The sequence below is a fragment of the Giraffa tippelskirchi genome, chromosome 10 (genome assembly GCF_054371585.1).
Source record: "Giraffa tippelskirchi isolate mGirTip1 chromosome 10, T2T-mGirTip1v1.2.pri, whole genome shotgun sequence".
Taxonomy (NCBI): Eukaryota; Metazoa; Chordata; class Mammalia; order Artiodactyla; family Giraffidae; genus Giraffa; species Giraffa tippelskirchi.
The window spans coordinates 114,961,528-114,975,721 of NC_137284.1; the positions used below are offsets into that span (position 1 = coordinate 114,961,528).

Consider the following 14,194-nt stretch of genomic DNA (forward strand, 5'->3'; position numbering starts at 1 on the left):
AATAATTACAGATTTTAACCCAGCTAAAGTGGTCCAAAAGAGGTGGCTATGCAAACATAAAATCTGTGAACTAACTGCTATGTTGTGTTACACCTAGTATCATGGTTGTCTTGAAGGGTTAAACATGATGGTACAGCAAGCAAAGACTTGGTTACCTGGATGTTCACTTGAAACAATGAAAAACCAAAGGGGACAAAGTAAAGTTGACTTTTTTACTACTTTGTTTCTTAGGTATCTCACAGGTAAGTCAAACTAATGATGGCTAACAGAAGATGAGCTTTGTTTAAAATCTGCATCCATTATTAACTATAAACTTGTTAACATCTGGCTGTGGATTTATTAGGAAAAATAAGATCTTAAAAATGTCCAGCTCTGCGAAGAAGTTAAACTTTGAAGATAAATCAAGTTGGTTATAATACAATCCTAGAACACCCAGCGTTTAACACCAGCACAAATAGGGGAAGACATTTTAATAGGTATGAACAGGCTGAAATGAACTAACGTATTTTGAAATAGGTGATGTGGAATGTTGGTGTGTCTTAAGTGTTGAGCTGCTAATTTTCTTTTAGAAATGAGGTTTAAGGAAGTTTCCTGAAAGAAGGAAATTAGTACTGTTAAATATATTCACCTCACAGAGTAATTATACATGAAGCTTTTGGAAACAGCTGTGGTTCTAGCTGAAGCTTCAGGGTTGTATAACTTGAGCTTGAAAACGTGATTGGGGCTTGAAAATTTGAATCCAAAATGGCCTAATGATAGGAGTTGAAGATAGGTGCTGGCGATTTCCTTCAACCGTAGTGAAGCAACAGACTCTTAACAATGCAACCCATGTTTTAAAGTTGTGATGGTGTGTGAGGTGGGGGGAGTTGCTCACATGATACCCAAAAAGTAAGCAATACTGGGAGCCATTTTGAGGGGGTGGCTCCCACACCTGGTGTCTGCTTCTCTGGTGAAATGTTTTTGAAACTGGATATTCTGTGGTTTTCACTATCCCAAGTAAGTGTGTGAGTACAAGTTAAAGTTGGTCTCAAATTCTTTTAATTGTATTCAGTTACTGTTCAAGTGTGGAGTATATGGTGCCTTTGCAGGAGGCAGAAAATATCACCGATTTCAGTATACCTGAAGTGCATGTTTACAGTTTTGTCTTGGTTTCGCTTACGTGTCTAAATTTGAAACATGTTCTCAGGTTAGTATATACCCAATGATTTTAATGCTGCTCTGCTGTTACTGCAAGTAATAAAAGAAGCAAATTCAGATCTTTGAAGATTGGGTGAAGGGAGACTAATCCAGGTATTTTAACAACATTTAAGTGAAAAAGGTTTAAATTGTCAAACACTGATGTATATTCCGTAAGATGACACTTTCTGGGGTAGGAATTCAGGCATTTAGGATTTCAACTGCTTCTCTATCCTAAGGGTCAGTGCTGAGCTGGAGCCAGCCTTGAAGTGCACCCCAAATATCCAGATCTTATTGAGCACCCATTGTTTCAACTGCCTGGTGGCTCAGACAGGAAAGAATGCACCTGCAGTGCAAGAAATTTGGGTTTGATCCCTGGGTGGAGACTGGAATGGCTACCCACTCTATTCTTGCCCAGAGTTCCATAGTATCCCAGCAAGTCCATGGGGTCAAAAAGAGGTGACTGACTTAACACATGCATTGCTTCAGGAGTAACTTAATTTCACCTGGGGATTTCATCATGGCCTGTTAGGTACCAAAAGGGATGGAAGCTTTTAATAAAAAAAAGTGAACCAGATTTCACCTGATTTTCAACTGATGTAATCACAAAGAGGTTATTTTAGGACCAACAATATTCTATAGGAAAGGAAAGGGACTACCATGTTGGGAGCAATTCAAAATGAAATGTTTGGGTCATTCTGTGAACTCAGGAAAACTTCAGAACTAGAACAGTCTGGTCAGTCTTGGGGTATGAATTGGTAAGTAGGCAACTTTGACTAAAATACTGAAATGAGGTTTTCCCTGCTGTTAACCACTGGAGAGTAAGCAGCTTCAGTACCGTACCACAGTCCATTGTGTATTGTACAAAGTACCCAGACAAGCCCATGGCAAGTGAGATTGAACTGGCTGGTGACAGCTCCATTCATCTACCTTTGGTACCAGTGCACCAAATACCTTAGATCTCGAGATGTTTAAGTTTTACCGTGAACGTTTTGAATTCCAACTCTTCAACTATACCCCTTCTCCATTTGATGTTCCATAGTTCTTTGTGGTCTTGATGCTTTCAGGGATTGGGGAAGATGCTGAGCCTGAAAAGGACACTCAAAATTGAGCAAACCAGGGTATCTGCAGTTGCAGAAACTGACAAGTAAATTGGTTTTGTGGATTTTGTTCCAAACTTGAAATAACTTGTGATTGTGCCTCTCAGAAGCCACAACGCATGAGGTGTGTTGCCTTGCAAAAAGCAAGCCTGTCAACACTGAAGTGGGCAGAACTGGTCAGAGGAGCTGAACTTTGATCAGGAATCATTTTGCTTTAAAACAGATTCCTAGATTCAGTTTAAAATAGTAACCTAAAATAACTGACTTGATTCTAATATCTGACCTTAGATTTTTCTAATCAGATACTGTGTATGTAAGGTGTTCAGTTGTGCCCAGCTCTGAAGTGGGCAGCCGCTTCTTGTTCCATGGATCAAAGTTGGCATCTCTTGCATTGGCAGGTGAATTCTTTACCACTAGCACCACTCAGGGAGCCCTATCAGACAGACTGGACAGCATTTGTGTTACTGTTCTCAAACCATGACAGTTTGGACAGCTGTCCTCATGTACTTGTTTTTGAGTGCCATCATTTCTAAGACATGACCAGGTTTTCCAGTCTCCTTTGTCTTTTTTTATAAAAGTGTTTCTTTTTGCTTATTTGAAAGTGTTTCATTTTGCTTTTATTTCTTCAGTCTGATTTATCCCTTAGTGTAAGTCTTGAATGATCCATAACGTTTTCACATTTAAGTAAGTTGGTGTGTTTTTTTTCTGGTGTGAACTTGTCGATTTCCTAGATAAGGGAGCCATCCCTACAGGCTGGCTTTACTGCCAGGGAGTTCCAGTTCCCCATATGCAGGTAGTTATGTGGGGGGAGGCTCTTTGTCCTCAGACATTAAAGCCTAAATGTGTATTTTGAAAGCTGGACTATTGGGGGTGCATCCTAGAGTAGAACCTAGTCTATTTCATGTGATGTTCTGTGTTAATTTGGAGGGGCTGGGGAGGCTAATATTGTCAGTTCAGCATACTGACTTCAGTTTGGCTAGAGTCTGGTCAATTTGTAATTAAAATTTAACACTGTTGCTGTCCTATTTGCGGGATATTCACCTGTATTTTTCAGTGTGGTTATTTTGGAGAACTGGAAGGTAAATTTGCTTAGAATCTATCAAAGGCAAAAGTGAGCACTTCATAAAATCTAAAGTTTATTTCCACAGAAAAAGCTATATAAGTTAAAGTATTCATAAAAATTAAGCTAAAAAGCTCTATGAAAAGTCACTAAACTTCAGTGCTAAGTGAAAAAACCTTAAGGTTAGATTGCATTTTAAGTCACAAAAACATGTTTTGAAATAATTGCATCCAGTGTTTGCCTCTTTTTAAAAAAAAATCTTAAGAAATGGCTACCGAAGTAGGCTGTTTTTATGTCACATTGTACCTCCTAGTAGGACTTCATGAAGTTGTGGCTTCTGCCCCAGGTCTGATACTGATCCATGAACTTGTCCACTTAAACTTGAAAACAGTTTTAACTGAGTGATTCAAGTTGTAGTACTTAAAAGCTAACACAAGCTGAACTTGGAAGCAGATTTATGATCCTTTATCAGTTTCTAACTGCTTTTATGTTTGTTGGTGGAATCCATCTTCAATTTTTTCTCTCATTTTTTCGTTTTCCCTTGTGGTTTTCCCTTTTCTGGCCTGGGATCATTAATTCCTTGGGTACAATCAAAACACTTCCATCATGGGTGCACTGAAGAGCATACTGGTTTGGACTGACTGGTCTACCTTGATCATCTCTTAACCTACTAAAAACATCACGATAGAGATTGTGCAGTTTCTGTTTCATTATGTTTATAGCTTTGTGACATTGGGATTGCTCTCTCTTAAGGGTTTCCTTCTTTGCTTGCAAGCTACATACATCATCTTCCAGATTCAAAATCGTATCCAGTTTACGCTTTCGGCAGTTCTGAGCAGCAACTTTATTTTTCCCTCTTCGTCTAATGTCACGGATGAGCGACACTTGTAAATCTGTTAGATAGTGCCTGCTTAACATGCTGTTGAAAGAATCTACAGGCATGCGGATAATTTCATCCACAGAAAAAGGGATATGCAAAGCTTTAGCACGTCGTTCATCACGGCTTAAGTTTCTGTCTGTGTCGTTCAGGTATCTACTTATTTTCTGTGACTTCCCAGGCCATGAAAAAGATTCGGAAGTGGATTCTAGTGCACTTGGCTGTAAGTGGTAAGTGTGGTTATGTGATACGTGTTGAAATGCAAGGTCCCCATGAAAATGGGAATCACTCCTATCATTGATGTGACAAAGCTTACTGGGCTCTGGATAGTATCCTCCTACAGCCCCTTCTAGGTTATGGTGGGAAAGGTCACTGCTAGAACCTGTAGCACCTTCACATACAGAGTGAGAAGAATTAGACTTGATAACAGAGGTGCTATTATTGTCACTTGAGTCTAAGGAAAGCCCAGAATCATAACCTGGTTCTTCAAGCAGCCAAGAAATTTCCATTGGATCAAAACCTTCTGTGGCCAAAGACATTAAGTTTATCTCATCAAATATGTTTATATCAAGGTCATACAGATGGTCTTGGCTTAGATTCCTCATCTGATTGTCAACAAATGGAAGAAATCCTGTCAAATTAGTTCCAGGAAGGGTCTGTTCAGTATTGGTAATAGGAGAACTTAACTGGAGAATTTGTTCTTGTGGCTGTGAAGTCCTTGCTGCTGGATCCCTTCTAAATGTATTGTCAGAACATAGCAACATGGCCTCGTGGAGACTTACATCATGACTTACAGCTTGGCTAAAATTTACATTATAATGTGTGGGGGAATTCATGCCATCATTGATACTTCCAGGGAGAGGAGCAATATCTGCCAGTGAGACTCCCTGAAAAAGGAAAGGAAAAATGCTGTAAATACATAAAACTATTTCAACACCAGTTCTAATACACAATGCAGTACTTTCAGTTCTCTTTGTTAACTCCTCTATACAAATAAGGATATGCTGTTGGCTATGAATAACTTCCCTTAAATAAATGCAGGCAACTGACTACACAAAATGACCTCAAATGCGACTATGGTATAGTGGGGGAAAGATTAGGTCTTCGAACATCACAAAATTTTAAAATAGATTGTCAGTATAAAAGCTGGTCTTACATCTAATATTATCTTCTTGTTATTTATTATTTATCCTGTTTATAAGCTAAGCTAAACCCACCCTGTGGACTGCCATGGAAGTACAGTGCTACCAGAAAGACTGAGGTGTGCCTTATGTTATCTACATACTGCCATATTGATTCAACATGGATTTTATGAATTTGATTATACCTTTGTGATTATTTGGAAGGGGGAACAATGTACAGAGGAGCCTGTGAGCTATAGTCCATGGGGTTATAATGCACTAGGAACTATTAAGTATTAAAGCTGTTAAAGCTGTATATCCCAGGTAAAAATGTTACATTTGCTCACAAAGAGGTCAGTGCAGATATTTTCCTGCAAGGATAAAAGCCAAGTTTCTGATTACCTCCAGTAGATTTTCAGGCTGCGATGAAAGCAACTGAAATAAGTCTTCCAGAGAGAAAAATGCGTCTGTTCCATTTTGATATCTCTGTAGAAAAAGTCATTTAAATTAAAAAGTTCAAGTGGTTGCCTGGGACTTTTAGACTTAATCTAGAAAGGATAACCAAGTCATATCCAGGATGAATTTTTATCTTTATTTTGAAATTTTTATATTGTTCCTTTTTTAGTACTATTTTAATATCCTGCTTTCAACAAAAACATATAACTCAACGACTCCATTCCTGCCCTAATCATTTTCCATCAATTTTATTGGCATGTATTCTTAGTTCCACATTATTTTGTCCCTCCCCAGCTAACCTTCCAGAGTGATTAGAGGATATTGTAATTTTCAGTCAAATACATTTATAGAGTTACCAAAAGTTTTATCAACCTCTCTATTCACCATTGCTTCATCTCCTGCCTTCCTAAAGGGTTTAAGTTTCTTGTTGAAATGATTTGATAGTTTTTTAGAGTGGCTTCATGAGCTCATTAGTCTTTGTAATTTGGAATTATTTTGCCTTCATGCTTAGGTTAGGCTTAATGTTTTCCCTCAGCACTGTCTTGTGGCATTTAGTTATAAAATGACAGACCTACAGGAAACATAACTAATTTCCCCTCTTCCCCTTCAGTTCAATTGTTCAGTTGTGTCCTCCTCTTTGCAAGCCCATGGACTGCAGCATGCCAGGCCTTCCAGCCCATCGCCAACTCCCAGAATTTACTCTAACTCATGTCCATTGAGTCGGTGATGCCATCCAGCCATCTCATCCTCTGTCGTCCCCTTCTCCTCCTGCCTTCAGTCCTTCCCAGCATCAGGGTCTTTTCAAATGAGTCGGTTCTTTGCATCAGGTGGCCAAAGTATTGGAGTTTCAGCTTCAGCATCAGTCCTTCCAATGAACACCCAGGACGGATTTCCTTTAGGATGGACTGGTTGGATCTCCTTGCAGTCCAGGGGACTCTCAAGAGTCTTCTCCAACACCACAGTTCAAAAGCATCAATTCTTTGGCACTCAGCCTTCCTCATAGTCCAACTCTCACATCCATACATGACTACTGGAGAAACCATAGCTTTGATGAGGCGGACACTTTGTTGGCAAAGTAATGTCTCTGCTTTTTAATATGCTGTCTAGGTTGGTCATAACTTTTTTCCAAGGAGCAAGCATCTTTTAATTTCATGGCTGCAGTCACTATATGCAGTGATTTTGGAGCCCAAAAAAATCAAGTCTGTCACTGTTTGCCTATCTATTTGCCATGAAGTGATGGGACCAGATGCCATGATTTTAGTTTTCTGAATGTTGAGTTTTAAGCCAGCCTTTGCATTCTCCTCTTTCACTTTCATCAAGAGGCTCTTTAGTTCTTTTTCACTTTCTGCCATAAGGGTGGTGTCATCTGCATATCTGAGGTTATTGATATTTCTCCTGGCAATCTTGATCCCAGCTTGTGCTTTATTCATTCCAGCGTTTCTCATGATGTCCTCTGCATATAAGTTAAATAAGCAGAGTGACAACATACAGCCTTGGCGTACTCCTTTCCCTATTTGGAACCAGTCTGTTGTTCCATGTCCAGTTCTAACTGGTGCTTCCTGACCTGCATACAGATTTCTCAAGAGGCAGGTCAGGTGGTCTGGTATTCCCATCTCTTTACAATTTTCCACAGTTCATTGTGATCCACACAGTCAAAGGCTTTGGCATAGTCAATGAAGCAGAAATAGATGTTTTTCTGGAACTCTCCTGCTTTTTTGATGATCTAATGAATGTTGGCAATTCGATCTCTGGTTCCTCTGGCTTTTCTAATCCCAGCTTGGATACCTGGAAGTTCGTGGTTCACATACTGTTGAAGCCTGGCTTGGAAAATTTTGAGCGTTACTTTGCTAGCATGTGAGATGAGTGCAATTGTGCGGTAGTTTGAGCATTCTTCAGCATTGCACTTTGGGATTGGAATGAAAACTGACCTTTTCCAGTCCTGTGGCCACTGCTGAGTTTTCCAAATTTGCTGGCATATTGAGTGCAGCACTTTCACAGCATCATCTTTCAGGATTTGAAATAGCTCAGCTGGAATTCCATCACCTCTACTAGCTTTGTTCATAGTGATGCTTCCTAAGGTCTGCTTGACTTTATACTCCAGGATGTCTGGCTTTAGATGAGTGATAACACCATCGTGGTTATCTAGGTCATTACGGTCTTTTTTTGTATGGTTCTTCTGTGTATTCTTGCCACCTCTTCTTAATATCTTCTGCTTCTGTTAGGTCCATACCATTTCTGTCCTTTATCGAGCCCATCTTTGCATGAAATGTTCCCTTGGTATCTCTAATTTTCTTGAAGAGATCTCTAGTCTTGCCCATTCTATTGTTTGCCTCTATTTCTTTGCATTGGTCGCTGAGGAAGGCTTTCTTATCTCTCCTTGCTATTCTTTGGAACTCTGCATTCAAATGGGTATATCCTTCCTTTTCTCCTTTGCCTTTTGCGTCTCTCTTTTCAGCTATTTGTAAGGGCTCCTCAGACAACCTTTTTGCCTTTTTGCATTTCTTTTTCTTGGGGATGGTCTTGATCACTGCCTCCTGTACAGTGTCATGAACTTCCATCCATAGTTCTTCAGGCACTCTATCAGATCTAATGCCTTGAATCTATTTGTCACTTCCACTGTATAGTCATAAGGGATTTGATTTAGGTCATACCTGAATGGTCTAGTGGTTTTCTCTACTTTCTTCAATTTCAGTCTGAATTTGGCAATAAGGAGTTCATGATCTGAGCCTCAGTCAGCTCCCAGTCTTGTATCTGCTGACTGTATAGAGCTTCTCCATCTTTGGCTGCAAAGAATATAATCAATCTGATTTCGGTGTTGACTATCTGGTGATGTCCATGTGTAGAGTTTTCTCTTGTGTTGTTGGAAAAGGGTGTTATGACCAGTGCGTTCTCTTGGCAAAACTCTATTAGCCTTTGCCCTACTTTATTCTGTACTCCAAGGCCAAATTTGTGTGTTACTCCAGGTATTTCTTGACTTCCTACTTTTGAATTCCAGTCCCCTATAATGAAAAGGACATCTTTTTTTTTGGTGTTCTAGAAGGTCTTGTAGGTCTTCATAGAACTGTTCAACTTCAGCTTCTTCAGCATTACTGGTTGGAGCATAGACTTGGATCACTGTGATATTGAGTGGTTTGCCTTGGAAACAGAGATCATTCTGTCATTTTTGAGATTGCATCTATTTACTGCATTTGAGACTCTTGTTGACTATGATGGCTACTCCATTTCTTCTAAGGGATTCTTGCCCACAGTAGTAGATATAATGGTCATCTGAGTTAAATTCACCCATTTCCCCCCTTGGGTAGTTTCAAAGATATTTTCTTAGTTTTTGTTGCCCTGCCATTTCACTATGATAGGTCTGGGACTTAATTTTTTATTGACTCTGCTTAGGAGTCTGTGTATCCCTTTAATCTGAGTCATAGGATCATTTTAATTTTGGAAATATTTTGGCATAAACTTTGAATACTGCTTCTTCATACTTCCGAGTTTCTCCTAGGACTCCTATTAGAAGTAATGTAGATTTTCTTATTCTATCATTGTCTTTTCAATGCAAAAGCTCATCTTTGAGAGCTGTTTTCTATAGGAATGCCACATACTAAGTGTTTACCAACTCAGTTGTATATTTTTCTCTTCAAGGACCAGTTTTTCTATCACTTTCTACACATTTTCTTAACTCAGGATTCCTGACAGTGATGGTAGTCTGAATCCACACCACTTGGTGTTCTGATTTCTAAAAGTTGGATGGACAGCTTCCTTGCTCTGTCTCCTGGCTCATGGCTAGAAGTGTCCTAGCTGTCATTTACTAAACTAGAAGAGCCTTTAAATATTGAGCTTTAAAGCAGGGAACTCAGGTACCCAGAGGCATGGACTTGCCATCTACTCAACCCCAGCCTCTGTCATGGCATCTGGATATCTTCAGCTTTTGTGCCTGATTTGAAGATAGTATTCATTATGCCTCATCCAGGATTTCTGTCTGATGTGTCAAAGGGGTGTCTTTACATGTTAGTAAGTTCACATTCGTGACTTGTGCTGTGTGTAACTCCCACCCATAACTTTTTACTCTAGAGTTTTCTTTTTTAAAGATTCAGATCAGCTGGACTGATACTGTGGTGGTGATGGTGTTCAGTCCCTCAGTCATGTCCAACTCTTTGCGACCCCACGGACTGCAGCATGCCAGGCTTCCCTGTCCTTCACCATCTCCTGGAGCTTGCTCAAACTCATGTCCATTGAATCAATGATGCCATCCAACCATCTCATCCTCTGTTGTCCCCTTCTCCTCCCGTCTTCAGTCTTTCCCAGCATCAGGGTCTTTTCAAATGAGTCAGTTCTTTGTATCAGGTGGCCAAAGTATTGGAGCTTCAGCATCACTCCTTCCAATGAATATTCAGGACTGATTTCCTTTAGGATGGACTGGTTGGATCTCCTTGCAGTCCAAGGGACTCACAAGAGTCTTCTCCAACACCACAGTTCAAAACCATCCATTTTTCAGCGCTCAGCCTTCTTTATGGTCCAACTCGCACATCCATACGTGACTACTGGAAAAACCATAGCTTTGACTAGACAGACCTTTGCTGGCAAAGTAATGTCTCTGCTTTTTAATACGTGGTCTAGGTTTGTCGTAGCTTTTTTCCAAAGAGCAAGCGTCTTTTAATTTCATGATTTTGTGTGTGTGGTTTTGTGTGTGTGGTACAAATACTTGGGTTTGCCATGTTTTCAAGGCTTTTTGTGTCTATTTCTTTGGCTGTTTTAAGACATATTTAAGATAAGCTGGTGGATAGTATTTCTTGTTCTTTAACTGGAAATTACACATCCTTAGTGGGTAGCAAAGTTCTTCACCAATTGGTGAAGATTTTAAATGATACTAAGATATTAAGAAATTTCAGAAACTTGATTCATTCATCCTGGCCAACCATTGACCAAAATTTGCCTGATGGTCACAAGTGTGTGAGAATGGATAACATCAGCAGAAATCTGTATTCATTCCCACAAAAACCACCCTTAATTATGGGTAAATAACATTGTTTGCAGAAAAGAAAGTCTTAATATTTAGAACATGGAAATATGGGTATGAAGATCATTCTCTTTAAAATGAATTATGGACTGATCCTTCAGGCTATTCAAAGATATGTCTCATTAGATCTTTTTTACCTGTTTCTTCCTCTTCAGTGCCCCTGTTGATGGAGGCTTGAGGAGCTAACACCTTACAACCAGCATTCTGGTTGATTCCGGAAGAAATGGGAAGATGGAAGGAAGAAGTGACAGGGTCCCTTAGACACCTGTTATCTCACTCTTATGACCACATTACCACCTCTTATGTCCACTCTCACTGAGCTGTATTTTTCCCCAGGTTCCTTTCTGCTCTGAGGGTGGTTTTGGGTTCAGGTAGTTTAGCTAGTCTATAGGTGTCTCTCTATTTCTTGGTATTGCCCTTAAGCCTGCCCTTACTTGCATTGCCCTTAAGCCTGCCCTTACTTCCATTACAAAGAAAATCCCCTCACTTCTCTTCAGAATCCCATGGGCCTGTACCTTTTACTTGAGGGCCTAAACTGTGGACTACATGACTGCAGTCCTAAATCTTCACATAAAAGTCCTCCTTCCTAATCAGTTCTGTTTTTGGCCAGGAATTCACTGCATTTTGAACAGAGATCACTAGGAATATTAAATATGGACACATTTTCTACCTTTAAAAACATGCAACAATACATATATTCAACTTGTCTTTAGTGAGAAGAACGTATCTTCAGACCAGTTAACCTGTATATATTTGTGTATTTAGTTTTCATTAATAGCAGTCTAGCCTTGCAGTGCAGCTAGAAGGAAGTCACTGTTAATGAGTAAATTATGTCAGTCATCCTAAATATTCTCAAATGCCAGTGGTTCACTGGGGTCACAGATAACTCCTTTCTGCTTTGTTGTTAGAAGCTCCTACAAGAAGTGTAATTTAAACACTGGAACAAAACAGAAGCATGGACCTACAAAAAAGGAGCTGAGTCTGATAATTAAGAACCAAGGCACAAATGCCACACTCTTAAGTGATTGTGTTTCTAGACAGTTTTGTCCAAACTGATGTCCGTCTGCAGTGAAATATTTTAAATTCTCCAACGAAGCTCCCTACTTCATCGATCACTTCATTGTTATTTAATGAGTGCCTGTTACCTAGCAGTGAGTGAGTTACTATAGGCAATTCAAAAAAGTAGAAAATAAAATTAGGTCCTACTTTTCTGGGAAGTCTTGTGAAGGGGTAAAATTGCAAAGACATACCCAGGGTAAAAAGGAATCAACAGCATAAATCTATACACAATGAAGTGGCAGTAAGACTGGTTTAAGAACATCTTTTGCCTCCAAAAAGATAGTTTGTGAGGCACTCCATAAAGTGGCCTGAAATGTCTCCTTCAAAACAGACACAGTTATTTCAGCACTCACTGGCACTGATGTGACAATTCCCTGGCATGTGTGTGTGTGTGTGCATGCGCATAAGGAGGTGGTAAAGCCATAGCAAGGTACCTGAATTACAAAAGAATACAAGGCCTGGGGAGAATACCACTGGGTAAAAGTGGAGGCAGCTGGGCATACCTCTGTATGTCATAGTGAAATGCCAGGCTGCAGCGGGATCTCGTTTAACTGTAGCTCATAAAAGGGTTGAATAACCTGAGGTAAAGTGAAAATGGGAAGGGGTTCCTTGGGGTGAACTCCACATCTTCTAAAGACTAGCAAAAAAGGACTCAAAGAGACCAAGCATGGGCTGCAGCTAGAGAAATGATTGACAGACGAGGTGAGGGGCAGGTTTCTGGGACCAGCAGGTGCTTGAGAGGCCACCTGGAGGTGGAGGTGCGTGTGACCTTGGGAAGGACAGTGAGAGACCCAGCTGTAGAGGACTCCAGTAGGGGTCTCCAAAGAACCTGCAAAATGAAAGTGCCCAACCAACAGAGAAGTGGTTTTCAATACATTCTGCAGTCCAGGGAAACCAGTTTCAGACTGGCAACAGTCAAGAAACACCTTTTCTGAGCTCTTCCCACCCGTCACACCCTCAGCTTCAGAGATGTCTGAACAAACGAGGAAGAACTGGGGAAACCAAAGAAGCTGGCCACACACACCCTTTTTCACCCCGCCAGGCTTTGAGGCTGCAGCAGGGATAGGAGTGGAAAAACTACAGACTTGTTGAGAATTTACACTGGTTCTGTCTACCAACTGCTGCACTGGGATAAGCAGAGAGGTTTTGGGTCTGATTATCTAGCAGAGGGCCTGTCCTAGATTTCACCCAGCATGCAGGGAAGAACTAGTTTCCTAAAACAGAACAGGCTGGAGGGGTGGGAGAGTGGTGAGTGGGCAGAGGGAGCAGAACTGTGTTCAGGCTTCGTTCTGTCAATCATGTTACGTTCAGGGTGATGTTAGAAAGTCAAGGCTACAGTGATGATGGGCTGCCTGAGAAGGGCCAAGGCATAGTACTCTACCCTCCATGGGTGTTCAAGGCATAGCCCCAAATTCCACCTGGGGCAATGCAGGGCTGGGAGTCCCGTCAGGGCAAGACCTGTAAGGGTGCCACCTGCCAGGGGAAGTACCAAGTGGTTAAAGGTCTGTGGAATTCCATACCTGTCTGGACCACTGCTGAGTAGAACCCAGCTTAGGTCCCATGTTAAAGAAGAAAGGAGTTCAGCCTGGCTCCTGGAGTTCACGTTTTTCTACTCTATCTACTACTCACGAGTGTGGTTATTAGTTGCAAGGAGTCAATGAGGCTATCTGACTCAACCTAGGCCAAAGATGCAAAGTGGGCTCATGGATGCCCAGTCAGCATGGTGCACCAGGAGACTGAGCGAGGATATGAGCCCAGGTTCCAGCCGGATTGAGGGTGATGTTCCTGTAGGGTCTTCTCCTTACTTTCCCAGACCTAGCCAACCTGTCTACTTCTGGAAGTGGCTGGTTTTGATTGAGGATTCCTGGGTTCAGGATGCCAGCCATCTCTACATCCCTTGCAAACACAACAAAACCTGCTAGCAAGTTTCTGGACGGGTGTGTGTGAGTTTAACCAGATATAATGGTCTATGGCTGATTCCTTGTAAACCAAATAACCACATCCACAATTTTAAAAAAATATGTATTTTCATATATCAAATTTACTTCTAGTGAGGCACACATATATAAAATCCATTCCCAACACATATTGTCAAAAGTCATAAAATCTACCTTAAAGCCAAAATAGTATGGTTGGAATATTCTGACATGCTTACCTCACTTCTAGAACCAGTGGTTTTTTCTGCCTCCCAGACAGGCTTATCTGCTACTTTATTTTTATCTTCATTCTTCTGCTGTAGTGATTTTTCCTTCTGGGTTGATGATCCTTGCTCATTTACTTCATGCTGGGGACTGTGACCCACACCTCTTAATACCTCATTCTCCTATAAAAAGGACC

At 40.7% G+C, this 14,194-nt stretch overlaps 1 protein-coding gene across 2 annotated transcripts in view; it reads right to left on the reverse strand.

The window, feature by feature from the left end:
• Nucleotides 1-1,760: 1,760 nt before the first annotated feature.
• NFE2L3 (NFE2 like bZIP transcription factor 3) overlaps nucleotides 1,761-14,194 on the reverse strand; it is a 34,385-nt gene continuing 21,951 nt past the window's right edge. For both annotated transcript variants that reach the window (XM_081533833.1, XM_081533832.1), the window contains 3 exons: nucleotides 14,013-14,180; nucleotides 5,737-5,820; nucleotides 1,761-5,100 (listed from right to left, as the gene is read on the reverse strand). In XM_081533833.1, coding sequence (XP_081389959.1) covers nucleotides 3,847-5,100; nucleotides 5,737-5,820; nucleotides 14,013-14,180 — 1,506 coding nt within the window. In that variant the 3' untranslated portion in view covers nucleotides 1,761-3,846. The remainder of the gene's footprint in view (nucleotides 5,101-5,736; nucleotides 5,821-14,012; nucleotides 14,181-14,194) is intronic.